This window comes from Heptranchias perlo, chromosome 8 (assembly GCF_035084215.1).
Source record: "Heptranchias perlo isolate sHepPer1 chromosome 8, sHepPer1.hap1, whole genome shotgun sequence".
In the NCBI taxonomy this organism is placed as follows: domain Eukaryota; kingdom Metazoa; phylum Chordata; class Chondrichthyes; order Hexanchiformes; family Hexanchidae; genus Heptranchias; species Heptranchias perlo.
In genome coordinates, this window is record NC_090332.1 from 16669406 (window position 1) to 16694395 (window position 24990).

Here is a 24990-nt window from a genome sequence, read left to right on the forward strand (position 1 = left end):
GTACTTTTGCCAATTACCTTAAATCTGTGTCCTCTGGTTACCGACCCTTCTGCCACTGGAAACAGTTTCTCCTTACTCTATCAAAACTCTTCATGATTTTGAACACCTCTATCAAATCTCCGCTTAATCTCTCCTCTGCTCTAAGGAGAACTACTCCAGCTTCTCCAGTCTCTCCACATAACTGAAGTCTTTCATCCCTGGTACCATTCTAGTAAATCTCCTCTGCACCCTCTCTCAGGCCTTGACATCCTTTCTAAAGTGTGGTGCCCAGAATTGGAAACAATACTCCAGCTGGGGCCTAACCAGTGTTTTATAAGACCCTGAAAGAACTTCCTTTATTGATAGAATATTTTGATCTAAGATTCTGCAGCCCTGTTCTTTATTGAGATAAATGACTGCAAACTGAGCACACAGACTGCAAAGCCTGCCTGTCACCTTCTGTGTTCAGAAAATGTCTGTGGCTAAATCCAGTTTGTTCAGACTGACTCTGCAATTTGGGTAGGGATTTAGTCTGGGGAAACTACTGATTCCTTGCAGTCAGGTTACATTGAGACTGAGTCGAGCGTTCATATATTGAAGTTACTGTGACAGAATGTGCTTGTTTGGCATAGTTTCTAACAAAATACCCATCTGCTAAGGCCCTGATCTGTATCTACCTTGTAAATTTATGAACTCTGCCAGAATGGCCCAGCCACAATCCCACAGGTGAACAAAGCAATTTATTTTTAACAAATGGTCCAAAAAGGAAGCTAGTTTTAAAAAATATCTAATGCAACTTTCATATTGTTTTTCTGAAAATACAATTTTTCTAAGTTATCTCAGTTCATGTGGTTTTGGCAACTCTGCAGTGGACTGGGAGCAGGTTGACTTCCAGTCCCACTTTCACCCAGTCAACAAGAGGCACGAGAGCCTGTCTCGTGATTCCCACTTCTTCAACTTCTGACGTGTATTTAAAATCTCAACAAAATCAATTTGCATTACAACTGCACTCTTACCACGCCATTGTCCAGGTGCCCAAACATTCTTTTCATGTTGGACAGCAATTAACATGTACTTCTTTCAATCTAATAGGAACATAAGAAATAGGAGCAGGAGTAGGCCAATCGGCCCCTCAAGCCTGCTCCGCCATTCAATAAGATCATGGCTGATCTGATCCTAACCTCAAATCTAAATTCATGTCCAATTTCCTGCCCGCTCCCCGTAACCCCGAATTCCCTTTACTTCTAGGAAACTGTCTATTTCTGTTTTAAATTTATTTAATGATGTAGCTTCCTGGGGCAGCAAATTCCACAGACCTACTACCCTCCTGAGTGAAGAAGTTTCTCCTCATCTCAGTTTTGAAAGAGCAGCCCCTTATTCTAAGATTATGCCCCCTAGTTCTAGTTTCACCCATCCTTGGGAACATCCTTACCGCATCCACCCGATCAAGCCCCTTCACAATCTTATATGTTTCAATAAAATCGCCTCTCATTCTTCTGAACTCCAATACTAATGTATAGTATTCATTGATTTCTGTATGATCTCCTTTACATTAGATAGCCAGAGTGCAAATTAGGTAACCAAACACCTCCGTTCTGTCCACATGTGACCCTGCCCTTCATTTGGCTCACCGCTCCCATTTTGACCTCTCCATCTTTGGCCTTCTTTACCTTTTTCAACCAAACTTGATGCGAGCTTCTGGAATAGTATTTCATCTTACACTTGAGCACACTGTTTCCCTCGGATCTGAACATTGGCTTTAGCAACTTCAGAGTTTAGCCATCTTTCCCATTATTTTGAAGCAAGGGATGCCAGGGCTATACATGTATCTGTCAGCTTTTGGGGGAAGACAGGTTGTCATTTTGTGTCTGAGATCAGGTCTGGTTTGGTGGTGGGGGCGGGGGGAGCTCTGTACCCTATATGTAGGCTTGTCTTTTGTTTTTCTTTTTGGGTACATAGTAGTGGCGTTTTGTGTATTTTTGAAATATCTCTAATGGTGTTGTGTGCCAGAATTCTGCATCCCTCTGGGGAACCTAGGGTTTGAGTTGGTGATTTACTGAAGCTATTATTATGCATGCTGCATTAAGAGACTTAACAAGTTAGCTCCTAAAATGTAAAGGTGCTTTCAACTTAAAGATTTTGTTTCATTACAGCACACTAGACATTCATGGAATGTGCCAGGACTTGCTGTTTATATACTCACACCCCTTTAATCTCCTCCTCATGGCAAAGAGCCCCAGTGATGGCAACAGCCAAAGAAATGATAACAGAAACTCAAAGAATCAAAAATATATTGGTGGTGGGGTAGCAGAGTACAGAACCAGACTTCGAGAAAAGAAGGGGCTTTTGATTTTGCTGAGAATGTGATGATGGATAATGGCAGCTGTTTTGATTTTTTTTATTTTTGGTTCCTGGATCCAATTTCCAGTCAGAAATTTCTGAGTTTTGTTGTTTATAATTGACAATCGCATTTTGATTCTCGTTCATCAAACCCACAAAATGTCAATCACAAAAAATAATCTCAATTGGCGCATTTTCTAGAAGCATGTCTTCCTGTCTGTCATACCAGTGTCTGTCACAAAAAAAAATCCTAACTGCTAAATTTCCAGGAAATAATCAAACTAGATTGATTCCTGGGATGAGAGGGTTGTCCTATGAGAAGAGATTGAGTAGAATGGGCCTGTATTCTCTGGTGTTTCGAAGAATGAGAGGTGATCTCATTGAAACAAATTAGATTCTGAGGGGGCTTGACAGAGTAGATGCTGAGAGGCTGTTTCCATTGGCTGGAGAGTCTAGAATTAGGAGGCATAGTCTCAGGATAATGGGTCAGCCATTTAAGACTGATGAGGCATTTCTTCACTCAGACGGTTATGAATTTTTGGAATTCTCTACCCCTGAGTGCTGTGGATGCTGAGTCGTTGAGTATTTGAGGTGGTTTATTGATTTAGGATATTTCACTTAATATGTAATGCAACTGCTGTGTGCACATGAAGAAATTGCTGGTCCTAATTTTCAAGAAAAATACATTTTCAATTATGTATCCTAGCTGATTTTTGCTGGGTGGAGTAAGAAGTGAGGTTTTTTTTATTGGATACTTGTAATTTTTCAAATAATTTGCTATTAAGTCGTACATCATATAAACGTGAAACTGAAGATTGACCAATAGGGAAGGTACCTCCGTGATCTCTCGTGTATCTCTAAAGCAGCTGTTGTCACTTGTTTCTTTTTGGACTGTCTTGGAATTGTGCACAAATCTGAAACTCATGACAAACATTGAGGAATCGATGCCATTTGCATGAAATCATTGAGCAGTGGCAACTTTAACTTTGACCAACTCACTAGATTATTTGATAATCAAAATCAAAAGCTTTTCATCAAATCCTGAAAACTAATGAATAAAATAATGGTTCTCATCCACTTCTTACGACAGTTTATCAGACTAAACTAATCTTTTGGCTAAGAATAGTTGATGCAGGATGTTTATTTTATCTCTAACTTCTAGGCTGAGACTAGTTGATAAAGAAAAGAGCATTGTTGGCTTTATGTGAAGTCGCTTGTTTCTCTCCAACGTAAGTGCACAGGTGACGTGCGTCGCAAGAAGCAGGTTTTGAGTGAATATTCCTGAGTGTTTGACTTGTAAAGTTAAAACTATCAAAGATTTCATTACTTTCACTCTCGCCATAAAAAGTCACCTCTTTGGCTTAGGAAAATCACGCATATAATTGCGGGGGACCTATCTATGTTTCTGTACTCCCATTTCAAAATATGAATCAATATAACTAGTAAAAGTCATGACCTTTTTCAGTTGATAGACATTGGGGTTTTTCGCTTCTTGTTGCAGTTTGTGAGACAGAAATGGAAAAAGTCTGCCGCCTTTCACCAGGAGAACATCTACAGCCTTTTAAAGACAAAATGGAAGAATTCATTAATCAAGGTAAATGGAACAGAGTTCAGACTTTTTATAAATAAAAGACTAGGTAAGTGATATTATGTATTTTAACCATGACAATATTTGTTTTGGCATGAGGCATTGCCAAGTAGCGAAATTAATCAGTGTCACAAATACATTACAAAATTATTGGCAGACAGATGAAAAGCTCTTGGGATGCAACAACAAAAATATTTTTAACCAAACTTTAAATTGCTTTTTTATATAGTGTATATAAGCATATTATTAACTTTTTTCAACAATAAGGTTATAAAGGTGTTTAAAACTGTAGCAAGCCTATTAATCATGAGAACAGTTTTTCAATGATCCTTGTCAGTGGTTTGGGAGCAGATTTTTTTCCTTCTCCATATTTATCTCTTACAAGCACACAGAATTCCTTGTTTTATTTTGCAAAATAACAGAAGTAGAAGACAAGTTGGCCATTTGAGGAAAATGAGTCAACCTTATACACGTGTTTCCAAGTTATGGCCTGTGGGCCACATGGATCCAACAGACCAGGCAATCTAATCCCCAAAGCCCAGGCAACTCGCTTTCTATTGGTGCTTATATTTCTCACTAGCTTTTTGTACTGTTTGAATTTTGTGAGCCTGGAGATTTGGGAAGGACTGTTTTTAGTCCGGTTTCAATTGGTGGATAAATCCTGAATCAGAACAGAAAGAAGTGTTGGTATGTGTGGTTTGAGATATATGCAAATTAATGGGAATGTACATTTTAACATTTTCACGTGCCCAGTGGGTCCGATGGTATGCACGAAGCTTAGACATTCCTTCTATCCAACATTTCCACCTGAAATGACGACTCGCCAAAGGATTTCAAGTTCCTGTTTTGTTCAAACATTTTAACGGAGACTGACGGTTGTAATCTTGTTTGAATATACTTGCCATACTTGTTAATCTGATAATTGCAATTATTATTTTCAGGAATTCAGTTTCCACTGCACTTTGGTCACATACTTTTAAGTGCAATCATTTATTTAGCACAGTAATATTTTTTCTAAACACAGCACTCTTCACTAGTTAACTCTGAATGAATGTCACATTCAGAAAATTCTGTGTAACTGTGGTGAGCAATTGGTTTTGGGCCCACTGAAATTCAAATGACCCAAATCTGAAGTCTCAAAGTGGGGAAAATGCAAGACCCCAGGATACCAAGTTAAGTGGTCACGTTGGACAAGTAGGCCCTCTGAGACTATCAGGGAAAATGAACATATCAAATGCATACAAGAATGTCAGGCAAGTATTACATTTCTAATTCAAGCTGCCAATAAAAGCCGTTGAAACATGGGAATATAAGTAGCATTTGAAGCCATATCCACAATAGAGAGAGTTGCATTTGATTTTGTTTGAAGTCAAACTTCATTTGTGGTGCTTTTTTTAAAATTGGAATGAGTCATCTAGGTTGGACCAAAATTAAACTTCAGTGGAATTAACCCATTTCCAATTTATTTAATTTCACTGTTCTGTTCAAAATTCCGACCTGATCATAACCATATGTGCCATTGTAGTCAGATGACATGTCGGCACTTCTCTGCTTTATGAATAGGGTGTGAACACAATCTCGGGCCTTTATGCAACTAAAAGTCATTAATGGACAGTCTATGATACAAGAGTACAAGGTCACCTTTGATCAGTGGAGGTACACCTCAGCCAAAATCATTTTTAGAAATAGAACACCTTTTGTTTTATAAGGAATTTATTGTTCTAGAAATGAATTTTGAGGAAGGAGAAAAATAATCTATAATTCTTGCACAGACTTGCTTTCAGACGGTCTTTCTTCTCCAACGCTCAAATATTATAATTTTATTTGCTGTGGATATTGACTTTAAAACCGCAATGTCTCAACTTATTTCATTTTTAAACACATTTTTCCAAAGCCCCAAGACAGTAAAGTTTGTTTACCTTTTAGAGCTGTCCATCAACCATGTGGGTGTGTGACTGGGATCACAGGCTGCTGTCAGACTGGAGCCTATAGTCCTAGTCTCACTGCCATGCTTGACTGACGGCTCCAAAAGTAAACAAATATAGCAAACTTTTGAATTACTATGGCTCGGTAGCTAAGAGGAATTGGGAGTCTTTTCTTAACCTTAACTGGTGGGAAAAAAAATATTTTTGAAAGTGCTTTACAATTGAATTTAAAACAAAACTGTGGGCCAATGCAGCTTCAGGCTGAAATCTGCCCCTCTCAGCTGTTGAAACTATTTGGAGGTGTAGACCTGCTGTCAATCTCATGGGCATTTAGCACGAGAGTGCCTGAAACAAATGTTTCATTAACCACTTGAAAGTCACAGACTGGCCGATAATCTTGTGGTTAAACAGGGCTTTTGGACATATGCCAGTCAAGTTTTTAACTTGATAGCGTGACTCTTCAAGTATGTAAAGGGTGGAAGAGGAGAAGATTAATGTATTCAGTATATTTCTATCAAAAACATAAATGTGAAATTTCATTAGTAACATACTGTGGTTCAATTTCTGACATTGAGTATGTAAAATGGATATGCAGCGACAATTTCAGGGTGCCAATCTAATATCCTGGATGGCTTGAGCCATTTTCTGAAATTTCACTGATTATTGCCTTGAAGTCTGTTAAGGTTATATGTTTGTCTGAGAGGAAGGGGCTGGCAGTGTTCAATTTTGGGAATGTTTTTATGCTGATAGCATCTGATAACTACCATGCTCTTGTTATTGATATTTTATGGCATTGACATGGAAGTTTATCAAGAAACAACTTAGTTAATTGAGAATTAAAAAAAAATAAACCAGCTTGTGGTATCTACTTCACTTCTTGCCGGGTAGGTTGTTTAAATCAATATTCAAGAAATTCAACCAAAAGGGCTGCAGTGTCTGAAGTCCACCAAATTAAATTTTTAGTACCAAAATGATATCCACTTAGTTTGACCAGTCTCTTCAATCTCTCCATGGCTTGGCCCCTCCTGATCACTGCAACCTCCTCCAGCCTTAGAACCCTTTGAGATTTCCGAGCTCTCATTCTGGCCTCTTGCGTATCCCCAATTTTAATCGCTCCACTATTGGGTGCCATTGCCTTCAGCTGCCTAGGCCCGAAGCTCTGGAATTCCCTCCCTAAATCTCTCCGCCTCTCCCCTCCTTTTAAGACGCTCCTTAAAACCTACCTCTTTGACCAAGCTTTTGGTCAATTGTCATAATATCTCCTCGGTTGTCTCTGTGTCAAATTTTGTTTGGTAACGCTCCTGTGAAGCACCTTAGGACGTCTTACTACGTTAAGGCACTATGTCAATGCAAGTTGTTGTAATGATCAAAGATATGCGACCAAGAAAGCTCAATTCTCATCTAATGTCTGAAGGATTTCATTTGGACATCCAGATAGATATTGAAGATCCAGTTTTTTTTTTAAAAAAATGAGTAGTCCATGCAAGTGTAACCAGGCTTCTAATATTTGAATTATTGCCCAACAAAAATTCATGGTAGCCTTCATTTCTATTAATTGTGATCCCAGTATGGCAAGTTTATAACCTGCAATCAATGGCCACTTTTCAATTCTTGATAAGTAACCTTTTATGACACAACCTTTGTGCGGTTAATTAGGATGAGTGGACCAACATATTCAACCACTAAACAGGCCAAAAGGTTAATTTGTGTTCACAAAATCATAAGCCTAGCTCCTCATCTTGATGCAACATTTAGAGGTCATCTAAGCAACATCACAACATAAATGTATTCTTTCCAAGTCATTTTGATTGAGTTTGTATGAAACTTAGTTTCAAAAATTTAGATTTTAGGTATTTTTGAGTTTGTAAATGTATGGAAAGATTTTTGGGCTTTTTGGCACCATGTGTCAAAATACCTCAGAGTAGATAAATGGTACATTACCACTCTTTTTAGACATTCATTTTCCATCGGTAGTAAGCACCCAGAGTCAAATTGTTAACTGTTCTCAGCGTAGTGTACTTTAAGTGCATAACTGAGTTTGTATAATGTAATTATAATTTGACAGTGTAGTGCCACTTATACAAATGAGAATATTTGACAAATTTCCACCAGTCTGACCTCTAACATTAGCATTTGTAATGGTTAGAATGGCTATTCTCAAACTTCAATGCTTTAGTGTGTTTGGTCGGCCATCAAAATCACTGCATAAATGTGAAAGTGGCAGTATAATTGCACCCTTAGTAATTTTAAAATCCCCAAACTCCCATATCTGCTTTAATTTTTATTAAAATTGTATCAAAAGTAACAATTTTTGAGAGTATTGAACCTAAACTGTTTACAGTTTCATTTTTTTGGTTGATGGCAATTGTATATTCTGATGTTTTTGGTGAGCAGTTTTAGTTTTAAATAATCTTTGCAAATGCTCCTTCAAGGATAGAATTCTCCCTCTCTCTGTATCTCTGTTTATCCTATCGATAAATCGATCGATCTATCCTCAAGCTACTGCCTGTGGTGCATATGTAAAAGTAATGGACAATCCTTGTTAGTCCAACCTGAATACGGCAATCCCATTTACAATAGCAGTGCAACTCTTGATCAATACAATGAAATATAACTTGGAAAGCTTTGGTTAAAGCTTTCTAATGTCCACTGATTACTTTCCCATGTGATAAGTTTCATGTATCCAACTTAAATATCATATAACTTTCGTGAAAAATAGTTTAAAATGTTTTCCGTTTCTTTTGAGACTTCCAGTACTTACTTAATACAACCATGCAAACATTCAAGCCATCAGCAATTCCCCAGAGTTAATTTCAGTCATAGTAAGCCAACAATTCTGCTTGAATTTATTAGCTGATGTTATTCAACGGGATATAACCTGCAATCACTTACCCAAACTCCAGCCATCTTTTCTTGTACATGCACCAGATGGTTCTGCGTTATGGAATGTACTTTGCAAGATAACAATTGAATATTCCTCAGTTTTTCTTTTTTAAAAAAAGCACCTTTCCCCCCAGTTGCAAGGAATTGGGTTAGAATATACCTGTACAATTAAACAAGTTATTGCTATTTGTCATTGCATAGAATCCTAGAGAATCATAGAACGATACAGCATGGAAGGAGGCCATTTGGCCCATCGTGCCTGTGCCTGCTCTTTGAAACTATCCAATTAGTCCCATTCTCCTGCCCTTTTCCCACAGCCAAGCAAATTTTTCGCTTTCAAGTATTTATTCAATTCCCTTTTGAAAGTTATCATTGAATCTGCTTCCACCACCCTTTCAGGCAGTGCATTCCCAATCATAACTATTTGCTGCATTAAAAAAAAATTCTCCTCATCTTACCTCTGGTTCTTTTGCCAATTACCTTAAATCTGTGTCCTCAGGTTACCGACCCTTCTGCCACTGGAAACAGTTTTTCATGTACTCTATCAAACCCCATCATGATTTTGAACAGCTCTATTAAATCTCCCCTTAACCTTCGAAGGAGAACAACCCCAGCTTCTCTAGTCTCGGCACATAACTGAAATGCCGCATCCCTGCTACAATTCTAGAAAACCTCCTTTCGCCCTTTCTAAGGCCTTGACGTCCTTCCAAAAGTTTGGGGTCCAGAATCCAGCTGGGGTCTACCCAGTGATTTATAAAGGTTTAGCATAACTTCCTTACTTTTGGAGTCAATGCCTCTGTTTATAAAGGCAAGGATCCAACTTGCCTTTTTAACAGCCTTCTCAACTTGTCCTCTCACCTTCAAAGATTTGTGAGGTTCACCCCCAGGTCTCTGTTTCTGCACCCCCTTTAAAATTGTATTATTTAGTTTATGTTGCCACTCCTCATTCGTTTTTCCAATGAAATGTCTTACATTTCAGCCACTTACCACAAACCTGTCCTGAATTTGCTTTGTAATTTCATGAAAGCAAATATTGGAACTATCTGATGTTTTTATTTCTGCATCTTTTTTGTTAACGTGTTGCTTGTTTTGTTGTTGATATCAGTGGTGAATTTGATTTGTCTCAAGTCCATCAAGACTAAATATTGAGGAATTATGCAAATGCAGATAGGAATCCATATTGCGGTCACCCTCTTAAACAAATAAGCAGAATACACAATTCCCAAAAAATACTTACAGGGAGAGCAATTGATATTCTAGATATAGTCATTAAGTAAGAGTAACTGAGTGACAAAATTGGAGGCATTGCACATAAATACATAGTTGTCGAAAAGGTAACTTTAGGGTAGCTAGTACAGTATGAGGCTCTTCAGATTTCTCACTAAAAGGAAGAGCAGATCTATACCGAGGAGATTTCCGGTTCAATTCTGCTGCGAGCATAAAATTACATTTAGCTTTCTCTGGGTGGGGGAGGGGGAATCATTGAAAAGTGAGGTAGCTCTCAGGCTTCACCCCAAGCTTTCCATTTTGGAATGGTGTTGTCTCCTATAGAATTTTTTGCATATTCCCACTCCTTGCAGCCTGGCGCTTTGCTATGAAAGCGGGCAATAAAGAGCAGACTCTCTAAACCCACCACCATAGTTAACAAACGATGAAACATCACCTTAGCTGGTTAGGTCTACCTAATGAACCTTTATGGTCAAAGTTTTTATTCTTTAGGAGAGATGAGATGAAGATATATTGTGAAGAATATTGATATTAAAATAGAAACTGATGCAGTCCAGTTAATTCCAATTTGGAAGGAACAGATTCACTTTTCAAAGGAACTATGCTTGACATTCAGATTTTTATATATTGCCCCAGGTAGTAAATTCGTCATGTTGATTTAACACCATATGAAACTAGTATTAAGTTTCAGTAGTCAAGTGACAGTCATTCATGCCAGTATGAAAATTAAACTAATGTTAAGATAGACATAGTGAGTAGCTGTGATAATTTGCTGTGTTGTATCCTTAAGCAGGCATACTTTGTCTTTTAATCTCCCCTTTGTAGCTTTTACTTATGCCGATTAGAAAATTAAATTCTAATTTTGTTAACATAATGGATTTAAATAAACAGCTACTTAATTAAATAGTTTGAGCGAGGTCATTAATTATCTGTTGGCTTTCAGTGAAGTACTTTATCACCAAAGATTGATGTTTAAATAAGAAATTCTGAGGTAAACGATTAATTTCAAATTCACAACTATGCTTAGACTTGTCCAATTTTGTAGTACTGTGTTGGCTACTTAAATTGGCTTTAAAAAAAACCTACAATTGTGTTAATTAAGTCAGATGTCAAATAGGCCTTAAATCTGCAAGAACAAACATTTCTTAAATGTTCATTGTCAGTAGATTTGTATATTCAGAGCCAGTAGACATGAAAGGGATTAAAAATTATATAATTAACTACCTAATCCTGAATACTTTTATATTACTGATTTGGGGGAAAAGTAATATCCAACTTGTTAATTTTAATTTTAAAAAATATTTTATTCTCACCACAATAACTAATCTCAAATTATCATTATAGCTCAGAATTATAAAATTTTGTATAGTTTAATGTCTTTGTAATTCAACTGATTTTATTTTGACATTGAAAGAATCTTTTTTAAATGTTTTGTGGCTGACAAGCCTTTGATCTCAGCAGAAGTGTTTTTTTTCTCAACACCCACCTCCTGCTCTGAGCTTTGAATGTTTAGACAGATATAATCGATGAGGTTCTCAGCTAGGCTTCACACTGTGATCGGGAAGAAAAACAGCCAGACAATTTTTCACCGGCTTAGCAAACACAAAGCATGAAATCCTTTTCAAAAACTTGATCCTTCTTATCCCAGTTCTGCCAGCAAGTACCCTCCCCTACCCATTTCAAAATAAATAATGCTGATGGCTGGGCAACTGTTAATGACATGTTGGTTTGGTCACGATATATTCTGTCCAGTATAGCATTAGTAAGGAACTTCTGGTACCAATCTAAGTGGATTGGGGCCACCTTGTACTCAACCTACCAACAAGACCAGCGTGTTAGTACAAAGGTTAGCTATTGTAGATTGTTGATGCAAAAGCGATTTGACAGTTTGATGGCAACTCTTACAGGTTTTTAGTGAAGACCCACCTTATATTTACTGTTTCTATAGAAAATGATTGGTTCAAATAGATAGCAAGTACTTTAATGACTAAACAAGCTAGCCTTGTAGTTCAAATTAGTGTGGGGGGAGGGCAAAGGGCATCTGGGATTATTACCCTATTTGAGGTTCTGCAAGGTGATAAATGGCTAATAAATCATCTTCCAAACTAGAGCATCTGCAGCACACGTGACTAGGTGAAGAGGGTGTAAACCAATAGGTTGGCAGCAAGGTAATCGCAGTAGAGTGCAATGTGAGAACAGTAGTGAAGTCTTTAATCCTGGGGAGGCATTTGCAGGAGTATTTGGAAGACTTAACTGAAGTTGAACAGTAGTTGTTGAAAATATAAATAGTATAGAAATTGCTGTAATTTTTGCTAGTTTGAGCAGAAAAAGCCTGAATATTTATGTGCCATTGAGGACAGTAATTAAAAATTAGGTTTTGTTTTCAGTGAACTATTACACTTAATCTTTCTAGGTTTTTATATTAAATGGGCAAAATCCTGAGGTTTAAAAAAAATTATAATCTATTAACACCCAAAAAATCTCAAAAGGCATGGTTAAAATGTGTAAATAGTTTGTATGATATTTTAAAGTCAGGTTTGATAACTGTGTTTCTTCCAAAGTAATGAGAAAATTATTGCACATAAATGTCATTTATGCCAGAATCAATGGCTGCCTGTTCGTGTATTGTGGTCTAATCACAGATAGTCTGGTGATGTGAGTAAGGTTTATATTTGTTGCAGTACTTTTCTATTTTTTTCTGAATGGAAAGTGTTAGGAGTTGGAGGGGCACCTCCAAATAGTGCAACTAAGGAAATAGCCCAAATACACTGAAAACCAGCAAAAATAAATGCCAAAAACCTAGTTAAAATTCAGATTTCGCATACAGACTATTTTGCATTGCACTGATGCAAAATCTCTAATTTTTAAACAGCTAAGAAAGCTGGCTTGGTCAGGCCAACGACCTGCCCACATAAAAAAAGCATAATCGTTATGGAAACAACGCAGAGCTTGATCTGCTGGATGTAAAAGCGGTGGAAGAAATAAGTTGCCTCATGCACCACTGGGCACAGAAAAAGAAGAAAGCTGGACTGCTTTTAAACAGAAGAGCCAGGATGACAGCCAGCTCATTACTAAGATTAAAAACAATCACTGGCATTCCAAAAACTAGCTAGTAGAAGTCATCTGTGCATGCATTTAAGTATCATACAGGGCTAGTGGGGTCGTATAACTCTCCACTACTTGCTCAAGCGGCAAGAAGCCAGTATTGGCAGTATAACTGCAGCTTTAAAAAGCAAAAAAAAAATCCCTCCTTCATGGAAAAGAAGAGACTACCAGTCTGTGCCAAAATATTTGTATGGCCAGGATTGAAGGAGGTTGAAAGACATGTATTTCAAAGTTAGGTTTGGTCTAGTAAAAATCGGGTGAGAAGCAGTGCCATGTGGAATTATTAGAAAATGATTACTGTAGAGCAGGGAAGGGGATTTATGGATATATTTTCTGAAATGGCAAGAGTTTTCAGGGCACTAACTCCAGAAGTGAAATGCTTTTATTTTTCACCAGTGAAACCTGCCATTTTCTAGTTGTAGTAGACAATAGATTTGAGAGTGCACTACCTGACCACCCTGTATTGTCTGAAGGCAAAGACGCTATGATTTTATATTCTGGTTAGTAGGCACATAAATTGTTGTCACCAGAAAATGCATTTGATACTTTTCAGGGAATTGCCTTAACTTTTAATCCTTTATATGGTATGATGGTGTAGAGGGGAATTAATTCTGAGAATCCCAACACTTGTCTTAATGAATTGGCTCTGGAGACATTGCCATAAATGTAAAATGAACACCATCACAAACTTGCAATTATGCCACATAGGTTGCAGCTTTTAATGCAGACACAGAAATGGAGTTTTATGTATCTGTTTTGCTAGAGGATTTGAAATTTTTGGTGCTTTGACATACACAACTAGAATTTGTCTGACCATTTTGATACTATTGTCATGGTGAACCAAGGATTACAGTTTTTGGTAATGTACAGCAATAATTGCACTGCACCAAGAGTTGATGTCCCTCTAATCTAAGATCAAAATCTTCAAAGAGCTAATCATCCCAAGTGACATGAGTCTTTGAAAGGCAGCCATTTTTCTTTGCATGCAATAAATCCACTCGTAACAGTATTGAAAGGAAGTGGAACATGATTTGCTTGTGCCATGGGTGGAATATCTTCTGATAGCATGCAAGTCTGCTGGTAGTCAGATTATTTATTTTTATGGCACTTTAAAACTCTTACCACAAACTAAATACACTATTATTGTGCTTATCATCGAGGCTGCTGATGTGTGTAACTGATATAGTACATTTAGCTGATCAATTATTTTAAGTCATCTTCCTGCTCATTTCAGGTAACGTTACGTATCCACGCAATTTTCCTGAGATTGCAAGACTTGGAAAATTCACCTTGTGGCATGTCCACAGACCCAATTCTGTCCACCAAACTACTGGAGTAGTGCAAGAATTAGCTGTCATATTGCAAAAATAATTATTTGAATGACCTGGAATGAACCATTTGGAAGGAATGTTCCATGCTGATTGTTTCTATATTGGACTACCCACCTCTTTCCCCCCCCCCCCCACCTCTCAAAAAAAAAAGCTTCAGGTTTAATTGATGCATCTTTCATATAGCAAATAATGCCTTGCCTTAAATTCCACGTTGACTGTTGGTCACATCTCTCCCCTGCAAACACACACTTATATCCTTCTATGAATTACTGTGGCCAGATTAGGGTCCTGTTTGGCAGAGAACAGAATTCTTTGCCTTTCTTAATATTTTCTTTCGCTCTCGCTCTTTCCTCACTTCTGAACCCAACCGAGGCTAGTACAACATTTTTTTCCCGCCAGCATTAGCAATCTGACCCACGACTTTGGAATTTCTCACTGAATTTAGTCATTCATCCCGTCTTTCAAAATTGAACTTTTATGATGAGTTAGCTGCAGAGGACTAATTATTAGTGAATTTAGCTAATTGGCTTTTGGAGATTCTACAAATAAAATCAAATTTGTCAAACAATGTTTTAGGTAAACAATATATGATCCAAGCATTTTTGTGTTTGTGTGCACACTGCTGTTCAAAAACAGCACAATCAACTGCATTGTGGTTTTTGTGGTGCTGTACTGAGATTAGACAACTAGAGCACACGCCTATTGACTTGGATTTGACATAAGGGGTATATATATTTGTCATAGTACAAAGGGTAGCCTGTAGTATTACTTGACAAGTGTCTTACCATGCTATTCTAAATGAAGCACTGTTTGCCCATATCTCAGTTGATTTACTGTTTTATTAAGTCAGATTACAATAGCTTATGTGTGCCTCAGCATTGTCAGAGCAAAGCCCAGAACATTTCCCCTAAAAATAAAAGTACTCAGTCAGCATAGTACTCACTCAGGGCTGTGTAAAGAATTTAATGGGCAAGGACAAATGCCTCTGCTGCCACAAGTGATGAATCTGTCAAGTAACAGATTAACAATAGAATATCACCCATCATTTCACATGACACGTATCTCTATTTGCAGACTCGATTTGTAATGCTTCAAACATAGACATAGAACTCAATGTTATGAGTTGAAAAAAATGAGATACGGACTTGTTCATCTGGAGAGAGTTTACTGTTTTATTTAAAAAGTACTCTATCCTGGAAAGACTGGCCAAAGCAATAACTCTGGGTTCATCCCCCTCCCAAGTGATGAAGTACATCTATTTATTAAACAATATGCACCTGCTGATGTGTTTAGTGCTATATAGAGGAGGCAATCAGCAGCTCAAGTTAATTGTACTTCTGACTTGCAACGAACAAAGGTTTTCCTTTGTTGGTTGAAATTATCTGTTCGTAGTCTGCCACTCGATTGACTATTGTGTGATTTGTTTTTTACTCTCTTTTAGCACCATTTGGGCCGTCCCATTTAATTAGATCACAATTTGTGCAGCGGAGGTTGGTTTTGAGACACATTAGGTTAGATGTTCCTACTTATAGTAACCAGGAGAATAGTAGTTAGCCCTAGTAGGAAGCACCTGCTGTTAGAAACCAATGTGCTTCTTGTAGGTTTATTTTAATGGAAAGATCTTCAAGGTGAGGGACGAGTGTGCTCGAGAACCAATATTTTCCCTCCCAGGCTAAGTACAGCATGAATCAGATGGACGGCAAAGTTCTCATTACGCAGCACAACAATAAGCCTGAGGTCCAGCATTAGAAGAAAATCCCCATGAATAGGGCAGGTGGTTTGTTACCTGCCAGATCCGCACTCTGACTCTGAGAAGCGTTTTTACAGCATTTCAGTATTCAGGCAAGTCTTGCTACACGTTAAGTGTGGAGATTCACAAGATTTAACATGCGATGTCATGCCACGCCAAAACACTTGCCGTACTCAATGCACAAGTGCTCTTTTTACACAGCAGGCACCTTAGCATCTGTTTGGAGTAGGACTGTCAATTTATGGACAGTTTCTTATTGACTGATGCCCATGGGAAGTGGGGCATTTTAAGTAGAATTCTTAGAACCATTAGAGAGGCAACTTTACTTCAATCCCTCTGATCTAGGCATGGATTAAGGCCCCCAGAAAAGAAAAGATGGTGCTGCTTAGTCCCCACTGCAGGCGTTCTTTTTATTATTTTAATCATTCTTTTCCTCCTTCTGCCTTTTCCCTGCCCCCTCTCGTTGCCCCAAAAAAGCAATGGTGGTGAATTACTGCCAAGTGTAAGAGAGCAGATCGGTAGCAATGAACGCCAATAATTAGTAGCCTCATCTCATGAGCCATTGCTGCCATAAGAAACCGCATTGATTTAGAAACTGGCCTTAATCCCACTTTTCCCCTTCAGAAGCTGTAATCATCGCCGCCATTAATTTTACTATCCCACCTATCATTTTGATGGAAGGCACACACCTTGCGTTGACTTTAAGGATCTTCATGCTCACCTTCCCATCCTTCCATTGCCTTGCCTCAACTGCAGCAATATCATGCAGACATACATCCCTAAAAGCAGGTCCTGTTCCTCTTTGTTCTACCACCTGTATACCCTCCTTAACCTCTATGCCTTCACCCTTTGGGATTCCCCCTTAACACTATCGCCTTGACACTTCCCTACCATTTTAAAAATCTTAAGACCCTTTGCTTTGTACTTTTGCGCCTCCTTCAAACTTTTTCTTTCTGTATCCTGTTCAGTGTCTGCACCTTTTAGTGTCGGCTGTGCTAACAAACTGTAGAAAAGTGTGACCCGAGATGTTTTTCTCTCTACGTGAAGCGGGAGTTGCTGTGGCAAGTGGCATAAACAGTTGATTCTGTGACATTGTGCACTAGAAAAGCAAGGCCATTGCTGGATCCACACACTAATCATACAAACTGCATCTCACCTTTCCGATTTAAAACATTCAAGTCATCCAGCAACTGCAGAAATAAAAATACTTTGGTTGTATTTTTGAATAGCAATAATATGAGTTGTGTCTCCCATCAAAATTATCTATTGTATCCAGTAACAGTGCTGCTCTCTATACCACTATGCATTTTGTGGGTATTTTTCTTATAAGATTTTGGTAGTTTTCTGATCGAAAATCAACCCTATTTAATCCAAAACTTTTTACCTTGGCTTAAATGATCACTGTTCAAGAAACCATACAGTGCAGTGAATTATGCACTTTGTAATTTAGAAACCTCATTATCTATGGGGAATATATTCCACCCCCACCCCCCAAACCAAGATAAAACACAACACTTTGGAATCTAGAATGTCCATTGCTGCAGAGAAGATGATGCTTGGAGATCACTGCAAAAGTTAGGATATCTTCCTGGAGACAGAAAAGAACCTTATCAATGACCTAGGCAGAGCAGAACATTTCAAATAGATATCAGCAAGTCAGTCATTTTGAATCACCTTTATAAAATTTCTAAACTTAAACGCTACTGTCAGCAGGAAAGGAACACATGATTGTTGTCCTAAACGGGAAGAGCTGGAGAAATCCCTCTGTGGTTTAGGGATGTGAGATCCTGTAACTTCAGTCAAGGGTGAATTGTTGCACTCAAGCCCTGAGGGAAACTGGGTGTGCAGAGTTTGTTGTGCCGATGGATGGGTAGGAAACTTCAAACCCAATTGGAATTTAGAACTGTTGTTAAATCCACAGAGAAGTAACAATCTACAAACTCCAGTATAGCTTTGAGATTTCACAGAATATAACCCAACTTGCAAAATTGTGAGGCAAGTTGTTCGAGTGTTGAGTTGGTGCTGGGAAGAGAACGACCATGTTGTGCTTCAATTCTACTGGAACAGCGATGGTGGAACCTTTGGTAATTTGGAAATGTGCACATTCCCGTTGCTGTGTGAAAACATTTGCCTGAACAGCATTGTATTCAAACAAGGAGACTTGCTCGATCAGTGTCATCTTGAGCAGCTCTAGAATTTCAACTGAAAGATGCACGTTGCTGGTTGACACTCTATCTTATTGCTGGACAATATAGACAATTCATCTTCTTTCATGACATATGACAGCCCCACGTCCAGCCTTTGCATACATGGATCGTTCACAACTTTTAAATCATTGTGTGGCAAGTAGCAGCTAAAGCTTTGCCTGGAATGTGCAGAAGAAAATTGCTCACCTACTTTGGGATGAAACAGCCCCCGTTTCTCACTTGCACCATTATTTCCAACTGCTGGCACTGCACCAGGATACTTCAAGTTAAATGCAGCTAGGAGAGCAGACTGTTAAAATCAATAACCTGCTTGAGTACTTTGACAGTTCTGAGAATGCGCTGGTTTGCCAATGACTACAATCTGCCGCACAGTTTAAGAGCTGCCGACGTGTCCGATCAACCTTCTGCATGAGCCCTCAGGTGGCCACGGGCGCAGTTGACGCAAAGACAGTTGTAGCCACCTGTTGTGTCTGCAACTGCTGTCAAGTGGGGGGGGGGGCGTATAACTGAAGAGCCTTTTGCTTTGTAAAATACAAAATTAGTTTCACATTGCAGGGCATGAATACTATTGAATGTAGCATAAATATTAGTGAGAAACTGAAAACAATACCTAATTATTTTATGAAGCAAGAGAACAGTACAAATTATAATTCATTCTACTGTTAAGTATTTAATGTTTACTGTACGGTTAGTGTTTTTAAAATTAGATTTTTAAATATTCATTGACGTGTTAAGATCATTAAAACTGCATGTGTACACGTTTGTGTTCTGGTTGTTTAAACTTCAGTGGCCATCCTGAATTTGATAATGCTTGATTATTGTTAATTGACTCATTTTACAGCAGCACTTCTGTCTGGATTAACGAGGGTAGACTTTATACCCTTACCTGAAACTACCAAGTATGGAAATGGTATTATATGCTGGAACTTGCAGTGCTATTTTAGGCTCTAGAAACCCAGTTCAGCCATTTTGGAATTGGGTTGAAAACAGAACACCGTAGACCATTGACTACAAATACAGGAAACCTGTAGGTATGAGAGGATTTAACATGAATTTTATTGTATGGTTTCCCTTCCACATTGTTTGACATTTTCATTTCCTTTCTATGTAGTTCTCTATTGCTGATTCTGTCCTTTGTTTTTCCATCTATGTTTAATTGAAGAATCTCCATTTGATTTCTCCAGAGACACTGACCTAGTTAGAATCATAGAATGATACAGCACCAAAGTAGGCCATTCGGCCCATCGTGCTTGTGCCAGCTCTTTGAAAGAGCTATTCAGATAGTCACATTCCCCTGCCCTTTCCCCATAGCTTTGCAAATTTTTCCCCTTCAAGTATTCATCCAATTCCCTTTTTGAAAGTTATTATTGAATCTGCTTCCACCGTCCTTTCAGGCAAATGCATTTCAGGTCATAACTTGCTATGTTTAATAAAAAAAAACTCTCCTCATCTCCCCTCTGGTTCTTTTGCCAATTGCCTCAAATCTGTGTCCTCTGGTTGCTGGCCCTTCAGAAAAGCTCCTCATTTTATAGCATTCATGTTCTGATGTTGTGCTGGTAAACTGTACAAATGTGCACACTCTAGAAGAGATCCAAACATTGCCAAAATGCAAGGCGTGTAGTTAGCCAGTTCCATTATTATATTTGCTTTCAGAATAAAACTGTGTCCAAAACTGAGTCACAAATGTAGCTCTTCTGTTTCTTGTGCGCATTTAGTTCATTTGATTGTTTTTTCTTGAAACCCATATTGTGTTTAATAATTTAGTTGTGACTGCCAGTTTTTAAAAAAAAAAATTGAAACCCTGCTCCCATCTTTACTGATGTTTGTGAGTCAGAAAGAAACCTGGGATTATATTAATCCCAATTTGTTTTTGCCATACAATTTACAGTTAACAGGAGAAACAGAAGATTAGCTTATTGAAAGCTGACCGCGATTGCATTAAATACACTGAGGATCTAGAGAATTGGCTCAAACTAAAATTGAACATAGCCATAGTTTTAATCATATTTCTCAATCTGTGCATTCAATTTGGAAATTGGGCAAGAAGCTTGAAATGCTATGAAATATTGCATATTGCATTTTTCATTTTTCGTTTACATCCATGCATGTGGAGATCCAATTTTACTGCTGCATATGGGATTTCCCATATAGGAACACTGAAGCGTGAGCTCCCTCACTTGAACATATGCAAATCTACAGCTCAAGCAGTTATGCAATGCAGAACTCGCCTACACTCATTACACTCTACACTACACTCTACAGACCTGGGATCTAGCTACTTCTAAGAGCCTCTACTCATATGACATCACTAAGCCACCAGCATTTTCTTTAAAGCTTTCTCCACTGAATTATAATTTCCAGAAATTGCACATAAAATACAATCCACATAATCGGAGGCATTAAAGAAGACTTACTCTTAAATCAAGGCTACACAATCTACTACAACTGATTCCTGACAGCAATTTAAAAAGTATTTAACATATTTGTATTTACCTTGCTCTTCTAGAAATAATCTAAATAGGCCAGGACAGTGATCTTTGATTTAACCCACACAGGCGTTGCTTTAATTGGCCTTGAGATTTGCTCTACACTTCTGGATCTTGCCTCTCCGGTGCCCTCCAAACTAACTCAGCAGTCCCTTAGAAACTCCTGTTTTTTTTGTTCCCGTGCTTCACTTGCTGCACTTTTCCAGGGATGCAGTTCAGACTATTTTGGCTAATAACCTATTGTGTGTGGAGGCTGAAGGATATTCAAACAATGAGGGTGATTATATCCATGGCAAGTAACCTGGTGTTGTTTCTTGACTTGTTTGACCATCACATACAAAACAGGTAATCCCTTCATCCCACTGGGGAAAAATAACCACCCGTCCACCTCCACCTCAATTTACCAATCAAGCCCCATACCACAGTATCTTTCCCAGTTGAATGCGGTTTTGAGGGCTCTCATGGCAACTGTTTACTGCAGTAGTCCCTGAGGTGCAACTCAGCCTCTGGATTTGGAGACTGGACCACTGTCAAGTGATATCTGTGCTGATTGGGGGACCAGAGCACTATCTGACACCCAGCTGATCTTTTCACTTCCAACAAAATAAATTCTCAGCTTTGAGGCAGTCATCACAAGCTCCAAACCAGTGTCCTTGCAACTGAATTTTAATACCAAGGACAACTTGCGGTTGCTGAGCACTGGTGTATTGACACCTCTTCAGTGAATAGTGGAAAAAGCATCAGCTAAGCAACATCCCACTTTCTGGATTTAGTCACCAGACAAAGTTTTGCTAAGTTTGCCCTTCGAACCCCAAAATTGTGTGGGAGTATCTGTCGCAGCAGAATCCTATAAGACCGTAAGAGATAGGAGCAGGAATAGGCCATTCGGCCCCTCGAGCCTGCTCTACCATTTAACGAGATCATGGCTGATCTGATTTTTACCTCAACTCCACTTTCCCGCCTTTTCCCCATATCCTTTGACTCCCTTGCTGATCAAAAATTTGTCTAACTCAGCCTTGAATGTATTCAATGACTCAGCCTCCACAGCTTTTTGGGGTAAAGAATTCCAAAGATTCACAACCCTCTGGGAGAAAAAAATCCTCCTCATTTCCATCTTAAATGGGCGACCCCTTATTCTGAGACCATGCCCCCTAGTTTTAGATTCCCCCATGAGGGGTAACATCCTCTCAGCATCTACCCTATCGAATCCCCTCAGAATCTTGTATATTTCAATAAGATCTCCTCTCATTCTTCTAAACTCCAATGAATATAGACCCAACCTGTTCAATCTTTCCTCGTGAGACAACCCTTCCATACTCTGAATCAACCTAGTGAACCTTCTCTGAACTGTCTCCAATGCAAGTATGTCCTTCCTTAAATAAGGGCACCGGAACTGTACGCAGTACTCCAGATGTGGTCTCACCAGCACCCTGTACAGTTGTAGCATGACTTCCCTGCTTTTATACCCGATCCCCCTAGAAATAAAGGCCAATATTCCATTTGCCTTCAGGATTACCTGCTGCACCTGTATGTTGACTTTTTGTGTTTCATGTGTGAGGACACCCAGATCCCTCTGTACTGCAGCATTTTGTAGTATTTCTCCGTTCAAATAATATTTTGCTTTTTTATTTTTCCTCCCAAAGTGGATGACTTCACATTTTCCCACATTATATTCCATCTGCCAAATTTTTGCCCATTCACTTAACCTGTCAATATCCCTTTGCAGACACTGTGTCTCCTCATCACAACTTGCTTTTCCACCTATCTTTGTATCATCAGCAAATTTGGCCACAAGACACTCTGTTCCTTCATCCAAGTCATTGATATATATTGTAAATAGTTGAGGCCCCAGCACTGAGCCCTGCGGCACCCCACTAGTTACAGATTGCCATTTTGAAAATGACCCTTTTATCCCAACTTTGTTTTCTGTTAGTTAGCCAATCCTCTATCCATGCCAGTATATTACCCCCAACTTGATGGGACTTCCAAGAAGGATGTGAACCAAAAATGCCTGAGAGGCAAGAAACTTTTATATGGAAGGAACACGTCAGATGTAGATGGCTTCATGCCCAAGTCCACTGGGTCAAGTTCGTACACAGAGCCCACTCAAATTGATATCGCCACAACATGTATCTCTCCAATGGACAGAAGCCATGTTACGGCATTGCAGATAACACTAACGAGACAGCACATTTGCTTCAGCAAACACTTGTGAATGCCTTAAGGTAGTTAACATGTACAGCTAACTAGGCAGTAGTATTTGCGTTGCTTGTAATATGTAGTTCAGGCTGATGAAGATTCCCTTTTTGAGCTGGTGCCACTTACAGGAGGAGCAAGTGAAAGTTACTCTGGAATGCTTGAACAAGCTCCTGAAAAGTATTCATGCAATCCTTAGCATGGCAGCGAAGGATCAAGTCCCAGCCCAGACTTGCATGGTGATTCCAAAAGAGTTTGGCCAGGGAAAATTGCCAATCAAGGAGGCAAACAGAGACCTATGTCTCTGCCTGCTCCTACCCTTCCACCGTCCTGTAATTGTGCTGACAACTCTGCCCTCCCACCCAAATCAGGGGAAGGGATACAATTGATGAGCCTCACCCAATTCGGATGAGTGGGTAGCAGGAGGCTTATGCTCTAGTTTCTGAGCACCTTCTGCAGCATTCAAGAGTTTTTTTTTAAAAAGAGAAGTTTGAGGACTTGCAGACAAAGGAGATACTGTGCAAAGAAGCTTGTAAACTTTTATTTTTGACTAAGGCTATTTAAGGCCAGGAATACTGTTTTCCTGCTGATAGTAGTTAGGTCCAAAATTATGGCGGAGTTTGCTTACTGAGTTGCGTTCAACATAGTCATTCCAAATATCACTGTGCCACAAATCATTTCAGTGGTTCAGCAAGACTAATGATCCATATCTTGCAATTCTGCATCCTTTGAAGTCACCTCCAGCTAACCAGAGTTCCACAAGAAGTATCTTCAATGCAACATGGATGGAGTGAATTACGTACAAGGTATGAACACCCTCGGTATTGCCATTAAGTGCCTCTGTGATTCCAGTCTTTAGAAAGCACGAGAGACCTCACATATGCCTAACCCTAGATGATTGGCTTATCTAAATGCTGTCACCAGTCTTTCAGGAAAGCACTTGAAACTGTTTCTCTGCTCCAGTGTCTGGGATTGACTATTAACTGGGAGAAGTCTCAGCATCGCCTCAAGGAAGACGTATCCTTTATAAAAGCCCAGCTCGCAACACAAAGGCATGGTATCCCTTTTGGTGGCCTGAACTGAAGTGATTTAGGTTCGGTGTCGATGACTGATCGTACTGCCAAGTATAGTGGCACCTGTATGTACTAGTACTAATAGTGATACCATGTGTCCTTTGTAGTTAAATATCCATGCACAATGATCTGTGATGTATTTGGTACTAAGATGAACAGGTATCATAGACCAGACAGCATTTGACACCCTTGAATAGTGAGCATGAGGCTCAAAGCCCTGGTAACGAACCCTGACCTCAGAAGATGGGTGCCCATCTGGGAAGGACATGGACATAAGGTGAAGTGGTAGGCAAAGACTCTCTGCGAATTCACATTATGAGGGGATCTTCAGAGATTCCATTTAATTAAAATTCTTGTATGTAACTTGAACCTAATCTGAGTAAGCTTCGGTCAGAATCTTTCAAACCTGTAGATTCTTGTGATGCCTCTTAATCTCCTGCGATTTAAAATCCACACTTTACTGGCACCCATATCAGTATGCCGTGTCGGTGAATTTCATCCCATGAATGGTTAAACACATCTATTGGGTTATGCTTGTGGCCATCCCTTATTCATGTCCAAAATTGAGTTGTCTATGTCTTAAGCAACAATACCAAAGTTTGATCAACCACCTGCTGCTTTTTCCATCATGAGTAGGTACTCTTTAGTAGTTGTGCATAAAGCACTTGCTTATTGTGTGGCCAAAAGTAGGGAGTTATCAGTCCAAAATTCTAGTGACAAAGTTTTGGGGAAACCCAACGCCAAGCCTGTATTGAGCAAACTGAGTTGTGGAGTATCTTTACCCATGTTTAATCCATGGCTTGATTGAAACCGTCAGCGATGACTTGGAGCTCACTATTCAAGGAATGGCCATGTTTTGGGCCAATGTGCATGGGGTTGCTGTGAAGTTTATCAGCAAAA

The 24990-nt window shown here is 39.0% G+C and overlaps 1 protein-coding gene across 1 annotated transcript in view; it reads left to right on the top strand.

Moving 5' to 3' along the window:
• Nucleotides 1-24990, top strand: part of LOC137324303 (formin-2-like) — a 315087-nt gene that overhangs the window by 213711 nt on the left and 76386 nt on the right. The window contains exon 17 of the mRNA XM_067988446.1: nucleotides 3821-3913. Within this exon, the coding sequence (XP_067844547.1) occupies nucleotides 3821-3913 (93 nt within the window). The remainder of the gene's footprint in view (nucleotides 1-3820; nucleotides 3914-24990) is intronic.